We start from the raw sequence: 23104 nt of genomic DNA, 5'->3' as shown, positions 1-23104 counted from the left end.
TCAAGGATGCACCAAGTGAGCTTTACCAAATTAGACAAGAACTAGTCTCCTGCAGGGAAATTCTCATTTCACAGGTTGGGAGGGAGCAAGTACTCCTATTGTGCAAAAGTTTGCCTGGTATGACCAATGCTAACACCTGTGGTTACCAATCACTGTACAGAATCTTTCTTTTGAAAGAAGTTTTCAGCCTTAAAACATTTGTGCCAGGCCAGTGTAGCTCAGTGGTTGAACTTTGACCCGTGAACCAGGAGGTCAAAGTTCAATTCCAGTCAAGGGCACATGCCTAGATTGTGGGCTCGATCCCCAGTGTGGGGTGTGCAGGAGGCAGCCGATCAATGATTCTCTCTCTCATCATTGATGTTTCTTTCTCTCTCCCACTCCCTTCCTCTCTCTGAAATCAATAAAAATATATATTTTTTAAAAAGTTTCTTGATCCTGTAGCCTGCTCCTAAAGTGAGACTGGGCTACTTCTTTTTTTTTTTTTTTAAAGTATTACAGAGGGTATTACATATGTGTCCTTTTTTTTTCCCGCCCTTGACAATCCCCTGGCCTCCCCTACCCCCCAGTGTCTTATGTCCATTGGTTATGCTTATATGCATGCATACAAGTCCTTCGGTTGATCTCTTACCCCCTTCCCTCCTGCCCCCCAACCCTCCCCGGCCTTCCCGCTGCAGTTTGACAATTTGTTTGAGGCAGCTCTGCCTCTGTATCTATTATTGTTCAAAAGTTTATAATGGTCTCTATTATCCATGAATGTGTGAGATCATGTGGTATTTTTCCTTCATTGACTGGCTTATTTCACTTAGCATAATGCTCTCCAGTTCCATCCATGCCGTTGCAAATGGTAAGAGTTCCTTCTTTTTTACAGCAGCATAGTATTCCATCGTGTAGATGTACCACAGTTTTCTAATCCATTCATCTACTGATGGGCACTTAGGCTGTTTCCAGATCTTAGCTATGGTGAATTGGGCTGCCATGAACATATGGGTGCATATATCCTTTCTGATTGGTGTTTCTGGTTTCTTGGGATATATTCCTAGAAGTGGGATCACAGGGTCAAATGGGAGTTCCATGTTTTGTTTTTTGAGGAAACTCCATACTGTCTTCCATAGTGGCTGCACCAGAGACTGGGCTACTTCTAACTCAGAGAAGGGGAGGTGCTGAAAAGCAGTACAACTCTCTCTAGACCTTTTACACTAACAAAGGAGCTCAAAGATATGGGAAAAGTGGGGGTAAAACTTTCCATTTGTTCCATGGAAGCATGTGAATGCTTTTCCTTTAGGCCAGCGCTGCCCAACAGAACTTCCTGTGCTGATGGAAGTGTTCTCTATCTGCATTTTCCACACGTGGCTACTGAACACTGGATATGTGGCTCGTGGCTGAACAGCACAGCTCTGAACAGAAGTCAGACTGCCTGCTCACAGCCTTTCTGAAACCTTGCTAGCCTATCCGAGGGTCTCACTTCATTAATCATTCAGGACATATTCCTTGAGCACATACCCATGTACATAGTAAGTAAGCAGGGGAAAACAAATATAGAAGCCCCTGCTCTGAGTGGGCTTACATTGGGTTAAGTGTGTTTTTTAAAATGATAGTATTTGGGGGCAGAAAAGCAAAGTCTTAGTTTGAGAAACAATGCAGTCTGATGTATAGAAGAAATGAGAGGATACCGAGGGTGTGCATAAGCAAAGTGAACTCATGAGCCTTTTTCTGGAAGAGTAGCATAGCCTAGTAACAGAAGAACAGCTTTGGATGTTATTTCCGAGGAAGGTCAGAGGCCAAAGGGGCCACTTGAGTGACCAGGCAGAGTAGTAAGATTCAGCTGCCAACCGGACATGGGATAGGACAGAGGAATTCCCAGATAGAACACATTTCAAATTCCCACTGGAGGTGGAATCAGGAGGAAACCAAATTCATGACTGGGAGAGGTATTCAAGCAGCTGTAAGAAACACAACTATTTGGTAAGTTTTCAAGAGATTAAAATTTAAAAATACAGGATTAAAAAAAGTAAGAGTGTTCGTATGATTAAAAAACCAAAACCCATCTCCAGCTAGTAAAGGAGGAGCCATAGATAAGAGGATCGCCACGGCTCCGGGCTCTTTTCACTGCAGGGTGCAGGCAGCTGGGCTGGGTCATCTCTCATCAGCCACTTCTGAGACACTGCAGTGGCAGCCACTGAATGCAGAGCCAGGGCAGGCCAAACCTGGCACAGCTGAATGCTGGTCAATGACAAATGCCAGTAAGTGATCAGAACTGGGTGCCTCGATGAAGGGTATGGCCAACAAGAGGGAGGGAGGGTTGTTCAGAATTGTTGCATTTGGGTAATTGGTATTAATTAAATACAGAAGTAAGCTCATTCATCAGCAACCTTACCTAGTTCTGGGGGTAGAACGGTCAGGCGGTTCCCCTGAATGTGGAGCTCCTTAAGCTGAGTAAGCTCCCCGATTTCCTTAGGCAGCGAGATCAGGTCGTTATCCCTAAGGCTGAGCTAAATACAAGAAAACAAGGAGTTGTCAAAACAATTTCACATAAATTCCCTTAAAGAGGCGTTCAACATAAACTCTGTCCTCTTCCATGCCCTCTCTTCTTTAAGCCTCAATCCTTTCAATTTATTTACAAGTGACTACAGATGAACAAGAAACAGTACCAAGAGTAGTGGTTTATTCCTGCAGAACAAACCCTACTCCTGCTCAAATTGACTTGATTCTACTCCTACAGGGGCTGCAGAAGTGAATTGATTTTCTCAGAATTTAGATAAATTACTTACTATCTGCAACTTTGTGAGCTTCCCAATATCTGGCGGCAGGATTTCAAAATCGTTGTCACTTAGATAGAGTGCACGCAGGGTGGCTGCAAATTAAACAGCAATATATAAACAGGGTGACATGGAACCCAACCATTTGAGGTCTGATCAATACAAGGGAGTCAGCTTTGATTAATAACCCTGGCTTGGTGAGAAGCCTGTGACATACCTAGGGCTCACAATAATAACAAGCAGGTCAAACTTAGATTTACTGGCTTATTGTGGGGCTGGTGTGTTCAGGAAAACATCTATATCCAAGAGGACTGACACAATTAACAACTGTGGGCACCAGTAGTTTTTGGCACAAAATGTCAATATACCCTCAGAAAAGATAGCTATTTTTCTCCTATTACTTCCGATTCACATTTCTTACCCCATTTGCATCCAAAGTAAAACAAAGAAAACCACTGTGTCACTTATATCAATACTTAAGGCAAAAGGGCTCTTTCATGTAAAGAGAACTATTATATATATATATATAAAAGCCTATGCGACTGTTACAACCAGTTGACCAAATGACCAGTCACTATGAGGACGCACTGACCACCAGTGGGTAGACACTCAATGCAGGAGCTGCTCCCTGGTGGGTCAGTGCGCTCCCACAGCCAACCTCATGCAGTCCCTCCCCCTGGCCGGCTGGCCCCAATCGGGACTGGGTGAGACAGCACCGATTGGCCCCAATCACTGGCCAGGCTAAGGGACCCCACCCGTGCACAAATTCATGCACTGGGTCTTTAGTGTTAAAAACAAATCAATTACTAAAAGGCTTTCTGGTGGTGGAAGCCATAATCACTGTTCACTGTTTCCATGATCAGACTCATTACAGTTGACCCCTGACCCATGAGGAAGTTAGAGGAAAGGACTCTCTGCACAAAGACCCACACATAACTTTTAACTCCCCAAAAACTTAACTACTAATGGCCTCCTGTTGACTGGAAGCTTTACCGAAAACATAGCCGATTAACACATATTTTATATGTCATGTGTAGTATATACCATACCAGTATTCTTACAATAATGTAAGCTAGAGAAAAAAAAATGTTATTATGAAAATCATGAGAAAATATATTTACTGTATTTATTTTTAAAAAATCTACATATAAGTGAACCTGCCTTTGAAGTTCAAGTCTGTGTGTTCAAGGGTCAACTATATTATTACTTGTTTCTATGGCCTTAACAACAAAAATAAATGAAGACAAAGGGCTAAAATAATGACCTGGAGTCTAAAAATAGAGAAAACACTAACTTAGGCAGAATACCAATAATCAGAAATTTGTTCACAGTATTACACAATGGTAACATGATCCAAACTACTAAAATCCCAAAGAATCTTTTTATCCTCAACCAAAAAGGAGTATAAGCAGATGTATGTTTTCTTGTTGTTGCATTCATTTACATTCTAATGTTTTAAAATTCGACAGAATTGTATATTAATTTACATAATAAAAAACAATTTATTCCACAGCCCAAGAAAATATTTTAGAGTTGCTTTCACATGCTTGAGGAAGTCTGAGAGAGGGTATAGCTAAGGTAAAAAATGTAACTTTAGAAACTAGCTCAGAAAATTCAATATTTCTGGATGCCATACATGTCACTATTTGGACAAGCAGAACACTCATTGAAGGAAAGTAACTCTTTCCTAAATATTTCACAAGTTCTTGAGAAAATAAGTTTTTCCTAATATTTATGAGCATTTGCAACAAGAATCTGTTTGCAATATGAAAAGCTAAAAGTGTTTAATTATATACTATCAACAAAATAGAATACATCAATAAGAGCACTTTTTAAAAATATATATAATTTTTTAAATATATTTTATTGATTTCTTACAGAGAGGAAAGGAGAGGGATAGAGAGTTAGAAACATCGATGAGAGAGAAACATCAATTAGCTGCCTCCTGCACACCCCCTACGGGGGCTGCGCCCGCAACCAAGGTACATGCCCTTAACTGGAATCGAACCCGGGACCCCTCAGTCCGCAGGCCAACGCTCTATCCACTGAGTCAATCCAGTCAGGGCTTAAAATACATTTTTACTGATTTCAGAGAGGAAGGGAGAGGAAGAGAAAGAAACATCAACGATGAGAGGGAATCATTGATTGGCTGCCTCCGGCACCTTGGACCAAGCCCGCAACCCAGGCATGTGCCCTTGACAGGAATCGAACCTGGGACCCTTTCAGTCTGCAGGCCGATGCTCTATCCACTGAGCCAAACTGGCTAGGGCAATAAGAGCACTTTTTAAAAGGATTAAAACAATAATCATGGCTGGAAATTTTAAAAATTCTGTCAGTGGTTTATTGATAGATATTTTTATAAATAAGTGATTGGAATATCTCTGGGCAAATATCCTACAAAAAGTTACCTGCAACACATATATTATTACATATTTCATGTTCTTTAAAAAAAGAAACTCAAACTCCTTAGCTAAATATCTCATTTAGATACATAATCTCTATCAGAAAGTTAATATGACATTATTAAAGTCCACTTCAGTGCAATGGTGTCAGATAACTATATATCAAGTACACATACTGTTGAGCTACGAAAGAAAATTCAAAAGGAATCTGTAAAGAAAAAAAATCTATATGCCCAATTTCTCTTGGAGTTTGGGCCTTGGTAAATAAATATATTTTTTAGAACACACAATACCATTTTAAGGAGAATTACAGAAGTAAAAGTTTCTTACTCAGGTAGAAGAAGTTTCCAGGAAGGGAATTTTCATTCAAGTTGTTGTAAGTCAAATCAAGGACCTCAAGAGCTGGGAGAGAGCCAAATCCTCGAGGCAAAGTGTTTAGTCTATTCATGCTGTGGGTGGAGAAAAAACCAAGACATCACATATAAAACATATGTTTAGACAGAATATTCAGATCACCTATGTCACAAGCCTAAGAGCCATATGTGAGGGGTTGAAAGCTTAAAAGAAGTCATAATTCTATGATCACTATGTTATTTAACTAGCCTAGTCCAGGCGGTGAAATATTTGAAAATGTCTTCTTTGTCATTTTCTCCAATGGTGATGTTCAATCACTGTTTTACACAGAAAATTCGATCTTCACAAAAATACCTGTCTTCTAGAGAAAACTTCCTTATGAATGTAGCAATAACACCTCAAAAGACAAGTGAGCTTTGTAGTTTTCACACTTGACTTTATTTCACTATTCCTCCCAAGGGGGAGGGGAAGAATCACTTTTTTGTTCTGCAGCTCCTAACATTCAAACTGATGTCCAATTAGAATGGTGGTTACAGGGGACTGAAGGAGGGAAAATGGGGAGCAGTTTTCATGGGTGTAGAGTTTCAGTTTTGCACGATGAGAAACTTCTGGATATTAGCTGCACAACAGTGTGAATAGACTTAACACAACTGAATCATACACTTAAAATGGTTAAGATGCTAAATTTTATGTTATGTGTATTTTACTACAATTGAAAATTAAAAATATATATATATAAAATCTCCAATGAAATGTAAGAAAAATTTTTTCTATTACTCTATCATTTTTTTCAAGAACCTATTTTTCTTAACACAGTTCCGAACTTTGTGCACAGTTAAAAGTGATTTTAAAATCTTTTTTTTTTTTAATCTAATACAGACTGGCAGATGTGAAAAGGTGGGAGGAACTGTGACACTACAAACAATTCTAGACATCCATCCATCTCATATGAGCTACAATCCTGACCACACCCACCAAACAAGCCTCGAAAGAAAGAGTGACCACCTCTGAATGCTTAGAAAAGTCCCAGGTTAACTTTACATTTAACGAAATAAGCTCCATGAATTCACAATTTGTGAAGCATATTTATATCATGTATTTCACCTGAATCACCCAAACTATCGTGTAATATAGGCAGGACAGCACTTATAATCATCTCTGTAATGTTGAGATGGGGAAATAGGCTGAGAGAGGTTAACGACTAAGGACTTTTGACTCAACTGATGAGGGTGACAGGTGTCTGAGAGCACCCAGCACCTCATGGAAGGCAAGGCACTCCTAATCATTAGACTACGATGCAACTGAAGAAAAAGTCCATAGTGGGAAGTGCACAGAAGTATACCCTTCCTAAGTCGGTGATTTTCAAACTTTTTCATCTCATGGCACACAAACTAATGACCAAAATTATGCAGCCCACCAGAAAAAATGTTTTTTGTCAATCCGACAAAAAAAGAATAGTCATAAATTTTATTCATTCACACCTGATGGCTATTGTTGCACTGACTGTTGTTATCTTTTATTTGACAATCTAGGGGAAAAGAGCTCAGTGCCCTGACTAGTCAGGTATTGCGTGTTTTAAAAATTCCTGTGGCACACCAGGTGAAAATCGCTGCCTTGAAAGCAAGGAGCATCTCACTGAAGAGAGTCCCCATCCCATCTCCACATATAGTGAGCCTGAATCTACTAAACTGCAGGATTTCTTTCTCTTTGAGCAATAAACCATCCCTCCCCTCCCCCCAATGTCAGGAACACAGCAGAGCCCTGTAAGCTGCCAGCAGTACGTGACAGGAGTAGGCCCTCTGACCTGGTGGGTGGAAAGGGAGCCCTGACTGAAATGACGCTGAAGGTCCAGAAGCGGTGCTGCCAATAGCCCCAGCTACAAACAATGCAAGAAGCCATAAGGATACTGGCTGGTTCCCTCGACACCAGCACACACAAAACAACCAGAGAGAGTCTATCTCCGCAGAATGACAGGGTGTGCAGGAGGCTTCCCCCACAGTGGGCACTAACATCTACCTCCATCTACATGGGTAGGACTTGTGTCCTCAGGGTCCCCTCTGAGCACTGCCACTCAAGATGTCCAGGAGAGGTTACAGTAGGGACAGTGGAAGAACAGATCTAGGTTTGAAGTCCAGCTCTAGCACCTGCTCCAATAACTTGGAGAAGTTATTCAGCTTCTCTGAGACCCAATTCCTCTTCATCTGTAATATAAGACTAGCAATACCTTCCCAGCAGGCTCACCAGGAGGATGAGAGAAAACACGTGAAGCACTTAAAACAATCCGTGGCTCCTGAGTGGGTTCTTGAGAAATGACAGCTATAACTACAATTGTATTTCAAGAGGAGGTTTGAGAGGAATTCTGACTCAACCCCAAAGAGGCAAGCTCACCTTAGGAGAAAAGATCACAGTAGAAACCTCAACTATCAAGGATGGTTTTTCTATTTGCACCAAACCAGCTTACCCTAGGTCAACTCCAAGGTTGTGGCTCAACTATACCAAGTGGCATCAATTCTTTGTTTGCATGTGGACATTTTCCACCTGCGTACTGGAAACGGGAAAATGCCTGCATATGATGAAGAAACTTACAAAATCAGATTTTTTTTTTTTCTCTTCCTCAAAAGCCACAGGAAAGCCCATACTAATGCTTCCCTTTTGGAACATTTGGATCTCTGGCGGTTCTCCTGGGCTCCTCTTAATTCAATAAAACCTTCTTAGCTGAAGGCAAGAATCTTTCTCACCTCCACAGTGACCAGTTCATACACTTAGCAGGATAAACATCAAAAATCCAAATCCATAAACACTCAGCGCTGTGCTTGGTGAAAACTTCTAACTGTTCATGAGATGAGCTCCAGCCTCTCATAGTGGAAAGTTATTCCAAACAGCTGGCCACGGTCCTCTCGACATGCGATCATCCTTGAAATAATTACTAACATGTAACCTATGTGGCTTTACATTTTTTTGGAAAATAACTCATAAAGTGAGCCACATTAAAAAATTAAGAACATAACTCAACTTTCCTTTATTTATTCAAATGGCCTAAAAGTCCTTTCACCGGAATATACAGCAAATAGTACTATATAAACTTGAAAAGCAGAGTCTGGTGGAGTGTGCCATTCAGATTAGGCATGCATGTGGCCTAACTGTAGCATCTCATTTTATATATTTTCATTCAGGCTGCTTAGTCTAAAGAGTATGCTCTATATATCTTGCCTTAAACAGAACTTTAAGTATAATTTCTTATGCTATTGAGGACAGAAGTATCCTTTCTTGAAACCCATCTTAATTCTTTCCCAGAGAACTAAGAATTTAGTTCAAGCTTTGACAGTCCTATCTATGTAGCTAGAAAATTAAATACAGAAAACTTTACACAATCAATAAAGCACTGAGAGCCAGAAATATGCAAACAGCTCCCAGGACAATAAAGAGGTGATTCAGACACATTCAATAAAAAAGGAACCTTTACAACTCCATCCTGAGGCATCTGGAACCCAGCCAAACAAATTCTGAGCTCAGGACCTTCCGAAACCTGGCTCCACCTGTATTTCTATTTCAGCTGCCCACAGCAGATATCTAAGTATCATCCCATCTCATCTGTATCCGTCTTGCCAGTTTTACCTCCTCTGTATTTTTCACATACCATCCCTCCCCTGCCTCCGTTCTCACTGCCCAAGTTCACCAGGAACGTTAATTTAGCATTCTGACGAGGCTCCTGACCTCCAGCCATATCCCCCTGCAGCCTCTCTTCACACATCCTTCATACAAAAATCTGAACCCATATTTTCCCGCCACTCCACTGTGCAAACTCTTCAATGGTCAGCGTGATAAAATTGGAGCTCCTTTATTTGACACTCAGGCCCTTCATTAGCACATTGACTCCTTGCTGATGATTTATCTGTTTACCTTCATTAGCACATTGACTCCTTGCTGATGATTTATTTGTTTAGTCTACTTCCCCAACTGTGATGTATGCCCCATATGAGCTGGATGGCCACTACCTACAACACATAGTTGGAAGCTCAAGAAATACTCATTAAATGAAGAGCAGAGATTCATGCTTCTCTTCTCCCCTCTTATCATACCGTACCATCCCTCACATTTCATACTCAACAACACCAAACCACCTGTAATGCCCGGAACATGCAGGGCTCTGAGCTTTCAAACATGTCATTCTCACAATCAGAGATGTCTTCCCACTGCTTAGAGTCTGAGAAATTCTTTCTGATGCATCAAGTCTGGGCTCAAATACTACCCTTGCAGGATCTCTTCCCCTGAGAATCTTCCTTGTAGACTACTGTGCCCCTGCTCCCTCTCCCACTGCACTTCTAGAACCTGCCACACATCAGTGACCCAGCTGTACACTGTCACTGTTCGCTAACAGCCAGCTTTGCCCCTATTCTTACCGCCAGGGACTGTGATTTTCACCATTGGCCCCCAACAGAACTAGCAAAGTTCTTGATGCAGAATAGGCACTTACATAGTCACACAAAAAATGAATTAATAAAAAAAACAACAACAATGGTGATGATAATAGTTAACACTTACGTACTGCTTACTATGTGCCAGGTAGTGTTCCTAGCACCTGATATGTAAATAACTAATTTAATACATGAAAAAATTAATAGTAAGAATATATCTAGTTTTATATATCTAGTATATGTATCTAGCTTTAGATTCTTTACAGATGCAAATTAAACAGTATGACAATTTTCAAAACAAAGATCTAAAGAGAAGATCCTTTCTTTGGGTATATAGTCTCCATATTTATAGGGGGAAATCCCACCCGACCTAAAGTGTTCTTTCTCCTCCTTTAAACACTACTTCCCCTTAGACATTAGGGAAAAAAAATGCTCATGGATCTTAAAAATGTTCATCTCTCAACCAGAATGAACATCAAAATAAAGAGTGTCTAACCAAAAACTCCCCGTGGAAAGAATGAACTAAACTAAAACTCATTCCATGAATGAGATTTTTCTCCATGATTGCTTCTTATTAAATTGATAAATACCTGGCCAGCTTCTATTACCACTCCATGTAAATCACTACCTTACTAGAGCATTTAATGGCTATGATTTCATGAATATATTACTTTGCACAGTGAATAAAGCATGAGTGGGCCCTTTTTCTGAGAGCTATAACAATGAAGCTGGCATTCAGAAGCCCAAGTTCTGGGTGGTATCTATGATGTCTGATGGACAGGGTCCTCTGCCTGGCATGGCCCCTAACCATAGGGGCCATTGGGAGCAAGTCACTTCACCTCTTGGAAAGGGCTTGGCTTCCTCTCCTGGACATGAAAGCAGGAGTGCCTGCCTGCCCACCCTTATAATGGTTGAGAGGGCCAAATGCTGGCATGAGGACTTTGAAAACTATCAAGTAATATACAGAGCAAGGGATTATTCTTCATTGATACCTGCTTCTGCAACCTCAACTGAACCAAACTTCCTCTCTTCATCTTTGTATAAAGACAGACAAGATTAGAACCTCTTGACTACATAAAAGAATTGCAAGAATCAATAAAGCCATGTTAAGAAATGTACCCTCTCCTCAGAGAAGGAAGGTGCTTTGTGAACTACCTCTGCTTGACACAGAGAGCAGAGTCAACCACATTACAACTGGCCCGAACAGTTACAGCTAAGCAAGTAAGTCCCTTCAGAATCAATATCACTGAAATAAAATTTTATTGGAAACAAAATACAGTAAAAAAAAACACACAACCCTTATTGCACCAACAATTAGCTTCTCAATTAGTTCTCAAAGAGATCTGCACTAATGTAGGCCATTGTAAGGATGTATTAAAACAATAAAACTTTCAAAAAACCTAAAACATAAAAGGAAATGAGGAATCAGCTCCTCCCATGAGGGAACCCCTGCCCACGCCACAGTCCCTCCACCTCCTCCTCGTTTCCCTCGCCCGATACTCACCCGAGGTTCAGGTGCTTCAGTTTCTGAAGGCTGCTGATCTGTGTGGGCAGCTCCTCAATCTGGTTATTAAAAAAGTTAAGCACTTCCAAATTCTTCAGCTCTGCTATGTTTGCAGGCACAGCTATAAAGACAAAAAATGCTGATTATGAACTCAGGAACCTCACTCCTCACAGGGAATGCCAGCAACACACTGTATTTTTCTTCACATGAAAGAGAACCATCCAATATAATCATCTAATTCACATATACTTACATTTTGTATGTTTTTCCTAGATTGTAACTCACCACTGAGTAGAAAGGAAAATGTTTCTTCAAAGGGCAAAGAGAATGTCTGTGCCACAAACAGCCTATAAGTGCATATTACGAAGCATATAAGCTTTATAATCCTCATACAATGTCTGATAAGTGCACTTTTCCTTCCTTTTGGTCTCCTTGCAGCAAGCGAACTCCAAGTCCCATTCTTAATGATACGTTCATCAGGCTGTGTTAATACTCTGGTATCTGAAGAGTGTTCTCTTCACATTGCACTAAATCACAATTTAAGTTCAACCTTAAATGATAAAATATTCAACCTACCCAGTCTCTTATTTTGGCCCTGACCTTTGCACCTTGATCAGTACACACACACACACACACACACACACACACACACACGTTACATCAGCTTAGCAACCGATCAATGCACTGTTATTATATAGAATAGGAAAAACCAACTCAGTAGCATGATAGGAATACTAATAGGCAGGTCAAAGGTTAACATATAACAGTCGGGGCCTGACAGATTCTTCCTTCCCTACAGTATACCTGCAAATACAAATTTAAAAGCAAAGGCTTCTTTATCTCAAAAGTACTAATTCTCGATTGGTAGCAGAAATACTTCCCATAGATTGTACTTCATGTATCCATTTGCTGATTCAAGTTTTCTATAAATATTTTATTGGCCATGAACTTATTGTCCATGATTCATACAAACACCAATCCCAAGACTATGCAGGTAACTGAAGCCACTGACATGGGCCTTGGGCACAACACAAGAATTCTGTCTCATGTCAGTACATGTACTTTCCATCCCACCAGTTCCCTCCAGCGAATGCTCCGGACTGCTGAGAAAACCGAGGAGCACCTTTGCTTAGTACCACTGCAAAGGTGTGTGTGAAATCCCAAACAGACATCTAAAATACTTACAGAGAGCGCCATTCCAAGAACTCTAGTGTGTAACTCCGGGGGAATAAGTAAAGAGGACAGGCACACTGTTCAATCTAGTCTGGGGTCATCATTTCAACTTTATAAAATGTCTAAGATATCGATGACAGGATTTCTTTTAAAGGGAGGAGGCTTGGTAAGAGATAAGGGAAATGCTTTCCTTGGAGGAGGGGACTGTGAATAATACAAATCATTCTAGACTAAGGGACGAGGAAGCAGTGATCCAGATGGAAAATGAGCAAGGCATATAGATTTGTTTCCGAAGTGGCTGGTGGTAGGGATGGAGACAAGAGGACAGATTTTAAGGGGATAATAGTGGCAGCTGGGAAACCACGCTCTTGGACACCAATATGAATGCATGTGAGCCCTGCCTATACAATTTGACTACAAAAGCACATTTTTAGATGCGTAGTCAAAAACACACTTTTATGCAAATGAATGGTATTCACTTTATGTAAATGATCATGAAGAAAATCAGGCTGTGCCTGCTGAGTCGCCAGGTGTCAGCTTACCTTTTCTGAACCTGGACCATGAAGTGTATGAGCTCCACAGATGACAACATTGCTCAGAGACCCGCCCGTTCTCCTGTTCCCCCTCCAGCTACCACAAAGTTTCTCTCCTGCCTTCATCTGATTAGTTTGAAGAGCATTAAAGAAACTTAGTGCAACCAGGAGAAAATGATGATCCCAATTTAGCCACAAACCAAGAATAATGCAGCCAGAATTACTGCTGCCTTCCCAAAGTTACTTTGCCAATGCAATTAAATGTTGGTCTGAAGGTATCGCCTTTTTGACAGGATGAGAGATTATTTCACTCTCCTTGCTAAATCAGTCCAATTTAAAGCCACAAATTATGCGAAATGTGATTTAGGGCCCTGTTTTGTGGACATAAACAATAACCCCACATTCAATTTACTAAACCTCTTCCAGCCTTTTGGTGTGCATGTGAATTGTGTGTTTAAGACTCCATTCAAGCTAGACAGGGGAAAAAATTACACAGCTAATATTCTCCCTAAACCATAGAGTTTTTCCCATGGCCAAAGTAAAAAGCAAAAGAAATTAACATTCAGACCTGTGTGGATGGGATAACATTTGCTCTTTCAACCAATATTTAGCGAATGCTTATTATGTGCACAGCACCATACCTGTAGCACCTAGCATTTCAATACTTTGAGAATAAAGTAAGAGAGGCATACTATTTAAAGAAAGTAATCTACAAAAGGAGTAGGCGATAAATGGAAACAGGCCTAGTGCTTAGAAAACAAACTACAACAAAACTGCCCATAAAAAATAACCAACTAACATAATAACTTGTGCAATAACTAAACCATACACATACATGGCAGGAAAAATTTATGAAACGCTATCATAAAAAGATGGCAGCAATATGTCACTGGTCAGAATATTCTGGTGGAATTTTTCAAGATACCTATGTGACACATTAGCAAGGGTAGTATTTTAAACTATTAACTAAACAATGTGCACCTGTATATTTCTTATTATGGGTTTGTAATGTTCCTTTCTCATCAATCTGTCCAGATTCTGACTGTGATCCCAGCAGTACATGTGCGGCCTGTAGACAACCCCGAACTTAGCACACCGATGAGAGGCAGCATAACATAGGAACACAGGAGGCACTCCTGGCCACCTGGGCTGGCTTTGGCCTCCCCTGATCAGCCCTAAAATCTCAGTGTGTCCTCACTCAACTCAACCTCTCTGGGCCTCTGCTTCCACCAGGCTGAAGTGAGAAGGCCGGATTGTGACCATTTCTAAATTCTCTACCTCCTGGCTTTGACATTCTATGATTCTAAGAAGAGTTGGACTATGAAAATCAAGGATATGGATTTATGTAATGCAACAAACGGGGCCCTCAATCAGGAAGCTCAGTCATGTAGAACTTTGCTTATGACAAAGAATTTATTTTTTTAGTATCATTTTCTGCCTATCAATGATGGCTGCTTTGATTTCGGTTGCTAGATTTGAGAGAAAAGTCCCTGAGTACTCTCATGTGTCCTCTAGCTTCTAAATGCCACCTTCTGCTCTGGTCACAGGAGCACTGGGGACATTCTAAGTCCAGAGCCTCCACTGTGTTTTAAAAAGGTGACAAAGATGTGATGATGTCACCCCCCAAAACTATGCCCAAAGACGGGTGTCAAAGTATCTTCGGGCAATCTAAGAATCTGAAGGCTACTCAAGCTAGAGTCCCGTCTCCCCAAGAATCTCGTGCAGGCCCAGGCTCAGCAGTCAGCCCCCCAACCGTTTTTGGATGGTTCCACAAGAAGCCCAAAGTGCCTAGCAGGACTCAGAAGTGGGGGGCACAGAGGGGACTCACCTAATCTCCTACATTAAAGTCTCCTTAAAAAGCTCCCTCAGGCAGAAAACACTCACTGGACACAGAGGATAGACCTGAGCTCCACCTGTGAGAAACCTCTGACCCAGCTCTATTCCTGAGTAAGAGCATGACTTCTAGAAGCATACAGATCTGTCCTCATCAGTTACATTTACAGCAGGCACTGCTCCCAGGCCCTGCGCAGCCGAAGAGCAGGCCAGAGTCAGTGTTACACACAAGAACATGCTGCCCCAGCAGCCGGCAACAGCGAACCACCTCCTCCAACAGAAGAACCTAATAAATTATTGTACTAGTAGTAACAACCGCAGATCACTCTAGGAGCATTTTATTCTGAAATATAAATTTAATAATTCCACAACCAATAACTTATTTGTAAAGCATTTTAGGAGTTTATCCACACAATAATAAATAGCAGGGTATGCTCTGGGGTGCGCTGTCCAATATGCAGCCACTAGTTGAATTTAAAACTAGATTGGGAATGCAAATTGGTCTAGTCACTACAGAAAACAGATGGAGGTTCCTTAAAAAGTTAAAAATAGAACTACCATATGATCCAGCAAAATTTACTCCTGGGTATTTAGCCAAACAATCTAAATGTCCATCGACAGATAACTGAATGAATGAGTATATATATATATATATATGAATATTGTTTTTTTTTTTAGCAAAAAAAAAAAAGAAGGAACAAAAGAAAATCCTGCCATTTGTGACATGGATGGACCTTGAAGGCATTATGCTAAGTGAAATAAGTCAGACAGAGAAAGACAAATACTGTATAATGTCACTTATATGTGGAATTTAAAACAACAAAAACAATTCACAGAAAAAGAAATCAGATTTGTAGTTACCAGAAGCAGGGCTTGGGGGGATGAAGGAATTGGATAAAGGTATTTAAAAAGAAATAGAAAAAAAATCAATAAATTTAAATCTAGATTAGTTGACATTAAGTAAAATTAATAATATAACTCCTTGGTCACACTAGCCACATTTCAAGAGTTGGTAGCCACATTTGGCTAGTGGCGACTGTCCAAGGCAGCACAGATACGAAACACTGCCATCGCAGATACCTAGGAATAAACTTAACTAAGGAGGTGAAGGACCTGTACTCAGAAAACTACAGGACATTGAAAAAAGAGATAGAGGAAGACAAACAAAGGAAGGACATACCATGTTCATGGATTGGTAGAATCAACATCATTAAAATATCCTTACTACCCAAAGCAATTTATAGATTCAATGCAATCCCCATTAAAATACCAACAGCATATTACACAGACCTAGAACAAACTTTCCAAAAATTCATATGGAATAAAAAAAGACCCTAAATAGCTATAGCAATCCTGATAAAGAAGAACAAAGTTGGAGGGATCATAGCAGCACAATTTATAATAGCTAAGATTTGGAAACAGCCTAAGTGTCCATCAGCAGATGAGTAGATTAGAAAACTGTGGTACATCTACACAATGGAATACTAAGCTGCTATAAAAAAAAGAAGGAACTTTTACCATTTGCAACAGCATGGGTGGACCTGGAGAGCATTATGCTAAGCAAGATAAGCCAGTTGGAGAAAGATAAATATCACGTGATCTCACTCATATATCGAATATAATGAACAACATATACTGATGGACAAAAATAGATCCAGAGACAAAGAAACACTGAACAGTCTGTCCAACCACAGAGAGAAGGTGGGGTGCAGGGGATAGGGGGTAAGAGATCAACCAAGGACTTGTATGCATGCATATTAGCATAACCAATGGACACGGACACTGGGGCAGTAGGGATTTATCTGGGGGGCGGGTGTGGCCGGGGAGGGTGTCTATCAGGGAAAAAGGAGACATATGTAATAACTTAAACAATAAAAAAATTCCTCTTAACATGTAAAGAAACAAAGCAAAACACTGCCATCGCTACAGAAATTTCTAGAGTCTGCTCTAAAGCAGTGTACAAACCTCAAGTACATCATAGTTAGCAGAGGGCTTGTTCAAACACAGACTGGGCTAGGGGGTACTGCACAGTTTCTGATTGAGTAGGTTTGGGATGGGGCCCGAGTCTCCAGGACATGCTGATGCTGCTGGCCTGGTGACAATATTTTGGTTCAGAAAACTTTTAACTCGTGACATCAAAATCATTAACCTAATAGACATGTCCCTTACCCTGCACAATAATGAATGAGATTATAGCAATCAATCTTATCCAAATTAAGACTCCTCTGTCACTTCAGTGCTACTGAACCCGCAGGATGACAGTAAAACACAAAAAGGACACTCTAGGTGGCCAATGCATCCGACCTAGAGGCTGCCATCTAACCATTCCCAATGGACTTCACTTCCCCACACAGATCTCTAAGGTGAATCACTATGGAGGAGCATGGTGAAAAACAAAACTGAATTCCCTAGTCCACGGCATTAAGTTGCTCTGCAGCAACTTCATCATGCCCAAGGGTGGCCACAAGGTGAGGTGCCCCTTGTTGTACTTCTGGCCTTTGAAACATGAGCCCTAACTGTAGAATCCTAGGAGGCAGTGACAGCAGACAGGCCAGCTGGGTGCAACCGATGGGGGGCGGGGGGAGGAGGGGCGGCTTTTGGAGCAAAAGCATCTTGTGGCCCCTGAGGCAAAGAAACAAAACTGTGAAGAGTGACAGGCTCTGGTAGCAGCAGGCACCATGCAAAACATAAGGACAGGAGCTCGCCAGTGTGCAGCCCACAGAAGGGCCGGTGGGGCACACGTGGGTCTTGAGAGCCGTATGGTCGGCACCAGCAGTCAGGTCCCCTTCAGCTACAAAAGGGTGGTAACAGACCAGGCACCATGTTACCACCCACGGCTCCCGGGAAGCCAGGAGCTGCTCAGAACACATGTAAGTTTTCGTCATAAGCACGGGCATGAAATCTGGAGGTGAACTCCATCCACCACCTTCAGCAGCCTTCTGAGCAGTTAGAAGTACTCTCTGCCCAACTATTTCTGCAGAAGCACCCAGACTGTTTTTAGCTCTGGTGATCCCTGCAAAGGAGAGGTGCTAGGCTGGGACATGAAAACCAGGAATGCTACCCACAAGCCTCTTTGAAAACCGGAATTCATGCTTCAGCCATTGCCCCCTTCACGGGAAACCAAGGATGGCCTGGGAAGCACCCTGTGAAGAAGAGGAACACTTAATGGGAAGCAAAGGCTGAGAGGAGCGCACAACCGGCGGTGGACTTGTTCCCTGGGCTGCGGTGGTGAAACACTGCGAACATGTGCCCATTTCCAGGGACACCAGTGTTACAGACCCAACGGCCAAACAAGGCCTGAAGACACCATATCTGGGATAAGGTAAAGCAAAATGCAGTGACTAGCACAGCTGCCCCAAATCTGACATGACTTCTGTGAATGGGTCATTCAAGACATCTACCTTACTGCAGAATGCTAGCTCTTTGCACATAAAAATGTTTTTAAAACACTTCAATTATTGCCCTAACTGGTTTGGCTCAGTGGACAGAGTGTCAGCCTGCGGACTGAAGGGTCCCGGGTTTGATTCCGGTCAAGGGCACATGCCTGGGTTGCAGGCTTGATCCCTAGTAGGGGATGTGTAGGAGTCAGCCAATCAATGATTCTCTCTCATCATTGATGTTTCTCTCTCTTTTTCCCTCTCCCTTCCTCTCTGAAATCAATAAAGATATATTAAAAAAATAAAATAAAATAAAAATAAAACTTCAATTACTTTAAAAAAACACACAACAAAAAACATGAAGTGGAGACAGACTCATGGATACAGAGAACAGACTGACAGCTGTCAGAGGAAAGGGTTAGGGGCTTGGTGAGAAGACTGAAGGAATTAAATAAAAAAAAAAACAAAAAAACTTATAGACAGACAATAGTACAGTGATTACCAGAGGGAAAGGGGGTGGCGGTGGAAGGTAAAAGAGGGTAAAGGGGGGAAAATGGTGATGGAAGGAGAATTGACGTGGGGTGGTGAACATACAATACACTATAAAGATGATGTATTATAGAATTGTATACCTGAAACCTATATCATTTTATTAACCAATGTCACCCCAATAAATTAAATTTAAAAAATATTTTTGTCTGTTTTCACAAATAAATATGCCTGGTCAGATTTTCACATGCTTCTGTTGACTTAAAAAATATTTTTTAACTTAAAAAGCTTTAAATTTTTTTCTTTAACAGAGAAGAATAAAGTAACAGAGAGGATATTAAAATGAGACAGGGTGTTTAGATTCCTAAGTTACACTGCTAACAACAAAGTGATTAGAAAAACTACAAAAATCATGAGAATACACGAAAATGAGTGAGATTATTCATCATACACACAGTGGCTAGGAAGACCATTTCAGAGAAATGGTGAAAGCAAACACTGCTTTGCCTCAATATCTGATGAATGGGAAACTGGATAGCAACCACCCTCCTTTGCCCTGAATGAGGCAACGTAGGAAGCAGCAAAATAAGCGGAACTACATAAAACATGACTTGAGACATTGTTGTCAGAGTGAAAGGACAGCCCTTTGGCTCCTCAGCCACAATAGCTAGCAGACATAGTCTATTCACACCACAGGGCTAATGTCTAGACTAATTATACAGATGCCAATCCTTTCAGCCAATTAGGATCATAGTCTTGAATGCCATTTCAGTGATAACATGTAAAAGAACCTCTTCATGCTCACATATAAATAATTATGCTCTTCAGAATTTTATGCAAATAAATTCATTTGTACTTATAGTGACTAATGGCTTTTGTTTTCTGGCCAAAAATACACAAGGTAAATAGTGAACTAATGATACGTTAGCGTAAGAATTTGAAGTTCAAAAGTATATACTAATGATAACTTTGCAGATTTTATGGGATTTCCCCCAAAGCAGGTATTAAAACTGTGAATTACAGTAGTTATGGGTTATTTAAAAACGTAAAGTTTATGAAACAGTAAAGCAAAATCTCATTTAAAATGATCTGCATGGTCCTCAAGGTAAAAATAAAGTTGCAAAATATCTAAACATCCACCCTGTAAGAGCCAGCACCCCCCAAATATTTATCAGCTTTATAAATAACAATAGTAGTGCTACTTTCATTTACTCAGCAGTATTTACCAAGTACTCACACCTACAAGTACATACTTATTGTATCCCATCATGAGGCTCCTAAGATTCTGCAGCTTAAGTAATTTTAACCAAAAATATCCATGACTTAATTCACTACAGGAAAAAAAAAATGATCGTACTCTTTCAGCAACAATGAGAATAATCAATTATACAAAAATTAGGTGGAAAAGTTACAAGTAAGCAGTAGGCAGATTTTTACAGCATAAAGTCAAACATGCAAAAATATATGTCCCTGGGCTATAAAAAGTATACACACAGAGCCTAACAAATCTAAAAAGCTGAGGAATCTCAGAGGGAAGGTGGGGGAAGAGATTAACCAAAGACCTTACATGCATAACTCATGGACAAAGACAATAGTGCTGTGAAGGCCTGGGGAGGGGGTGGGAGTGGGCTGGAGGGGGTCCATGAGGGGAAAAAGGGGACATTTGTAATACTTTCAACAATAAAGATAAATTTAATTGAAATTACACTGCCAACAAGGCCATGCAGCAATACAGAACTCATTAATTTGGGAGCAGGTTTGAAGAAGCAGCACTAAGAAGAGGAAATGACATTCGATAACCTGGAAGGAAGTGACATCTGGCGAAGGGCAAGAAATGGACAGGATCCTCTAGGAAAAATACCTACGAAGTTCTAGAACACGGGAAACAGTGAGAAGTAAACGGAGAACATGGAAAACTTCCACTCCATCAATAGGGGTGCAAGCTCAGTCATAAAAAATGGCTCTGTAGGCTCTTAAATAAATGTAATTACAATATATTATTTTATACGTACACATTCTCAACCCTTGATTATTACCATTAAGAGGGAGACAGTAAACAAGTCAAATTCTCACACACACCCACATGCTCTGCCAGTAGTATCTGCCTTCTTTCACAGCTAAGAGTTATTTCAGCAAGAGGCCAACTGGGTTGCTGAGCTTCCTTCCTTGCCTTATGTTGGATGCTGCGGAAGGAAGTAATTGCAAGAGGAAGGCAGGAAGGCTGGGGGTGGATGGAGATGCCCACTGCTGGAAAAATCCACACAGTAGCTTTGTTAACTCCTTCTCGGAACCTCAGGAATTCTCCCTGCTCTTCTAGTTGAACAAGTGAAGACCCAGGGCCAATGCTTCACCCAAGGAGCTCCTAGATTTGCCTCAGTGGGCATTTAAATGCACACACACAGCATTGGCAGAGGCAGCAGGGGAATGGCAGGCAGAGCCATACAAAGCAGACCCCTTCTCCTCCCTTCCCCCGCCCCCCTCACCCCAACAGCCTCTCCTTATAGAACCACTTTAAGTCTTTTGCTCCCAAGGATACAGAGGAGGGTGTCAATAAACACTAATTCTTTTCTCCTCATCCTTTCACCCTGAAGTCATGATATGCTTGGAGAGTGGTCCTTCCGAGTCTGTATGCTGTGGGGTGCCTTAACTACACTCTCCAGTGCTGGCTCCCAGGCTTCATGAAGAAAGGTGAGGATGCATCTCAATTTCTTGAAGGAAGAGCAAGATTTGGAGAGAGGTGCAGGCAATTCTGATCAGAGAAGAATCAGGTGATTAGACCAGAGAATATATAGGCAGGATAAAAGGGTAAAGAAACAGCAAAAAACTAGACAAAAGAGGATTCACTGAAAATAGCTGAAAAAATGGTCCATGAGTATAACTAGTGGTCAACCATATCAGAGTGGTGTTCTGTCCTATTAAGTTAAGTAACAAAGAGAAAAAAAAAAAGAAATGGGAAAGAGATTCTCAAGGTTTTATTGGAGTGTGTGTGTGTGTGTGTGTGTATTACTACACTCTCCAGTGCTGGCTCCCAGGCTTCATGTATACATATGTGTGTGTGTATACATATGTATACATATGTATATATATGAATATATATGTATATATATATATACACACACACACACTCCAATAAAACCTTGAGAATCTCTTTCCCATTTCTTTTTTTTTTCTCTTTGTTACTTAACTTTGTTACTTAACATATGTATATATACACACACATACACACACACACACACACTCCACTATTCCACTCAAGGTTACCAATTCTTATTTAAAATCTTATTTAAATTTAAAAATTTTAATTGAAGCAGACAAGTGGTGCTTATGAACATTTTAAAAAAATATCAACAATGAACTTCACATTACATTAAATATCATTTTAAAGATTGTACAAATTTCCAGGAAACACTCCTTTAAGAAATAGCATCAGTATATCCACACTACAAATACAGAGTGGGGCAAAAGTAGGTTTATATTTGTTCATTTGGAAAATACTACAATAATTTATAGATAAGACAAAGACAAGATAATAGGTACTCACAATTATAAACCTACTTTTGCCCCACCCTGTACACTAATGTTATCTTTCCCCTATTCTAGTGTTTCTAAATCGGAGCTAAATGTACTCCTAAAGAATTCATGGATCATTTTAACAGGATCCACAAACTGGTTGAAATTATAACCCTTATGTGCACATTTCTAGGAATCATGAACACAGCTTTCACCCTATCCTATATAATAAAAGCCTAATATGCAAATTGTCCCCTCGACCCAGAGTTTGACTGCTTGCTATAATGTGTGCTGACCACCAGGGGGCGGCGCAAAACATGGTGGGCATCGGCGACGCAGCACTGGCAGTGGGCAGCAGTAGAAGCGCTGCCAGCCCCGATGAGAGTGGGACCGTGGCAGGATGGTGGAGCAGGTGAGCAGGTGGCGCCAGGCCAAGGCAGGTGCGAGCGGGGGCCCGATCACCCTGCCCATTGCCTCGCCGAAGGGGACCAGAGGTGGCGGGGGGTGGGGTTGCCACCTGGCTCCCAGGCGCTGAGGGAGCCGGGTGGGGGCCCCATGACTCAGGCGGAGGGAGGGCAGGGGGGCGGGAGCCCAGAGGCCCAGGTACTGCCCAGGGCCCAGAGGTCAGCTGGGACCTGCCCTTCTACACCAGACACTCGCGCTTCAATCGCTGGTCAGGCCCAGGGACCGCACCCATGCACAAATTTTGTGCACTGGGCCTCTAGTATATATATATATATCATCCCCTAATTATTTAG

General features: G+C 41.2%; 1 protein-coding gene across 3 annotated transcripts in view; it reads right to left on the bottom strand.

Moving 5' to 3' along the window:
• The window catches only part of RSU1 (Ras suppressor protein 1), a 192741-nt gene that overhangs the window by 139645 nt on the left and 29992 nt on the right, over window positions 1–23104 (bottom strand). For all 3 annotated transcript variants that reach the window (XM_014528942.1, XM_005880959.2, XM_014528943.1), the window contains exons 4-7: window positions 11432–11552; window positions 5489–5607; window positions 2769–2851; window positions 2375–2489 (exon numbers count right to left, since the gene is read on the bottom strand). In XM_014528942.1, the coding sequence (XP_014384428.1) occupies window positions 2375–2489; window positions 2769–2851; window positions 5489–5607; window positions 11432–11552 (438 nt within the window). The remainder of the gene's footprint in view (window positions 1–2374; window positions 2490–2768; window positions 2852–5488; window positions 5608–11431; window positions 11553–23104) is intronic.

This window comes from Myotis brandtii, unplaced genomic scaffold (genome assembly GCF_000412655.1).
Source record: "Myotis brandtii unplaced genomic scaffold, ASM41265v1 scaffold663, whole genome shotgun sequence".
Classification (NCBI taxonomy): Eukaryota; Metazoa; Chordata; class Mammalia; order Chiroptera; family Vespertilionidae; genus Myotis; species Myotis brandtii.
The sequence above is the reverse complement of the archived record's forward strand: the minus strand, read 5'-3'. Positions and strand labels throughout refer to the sequence as shown.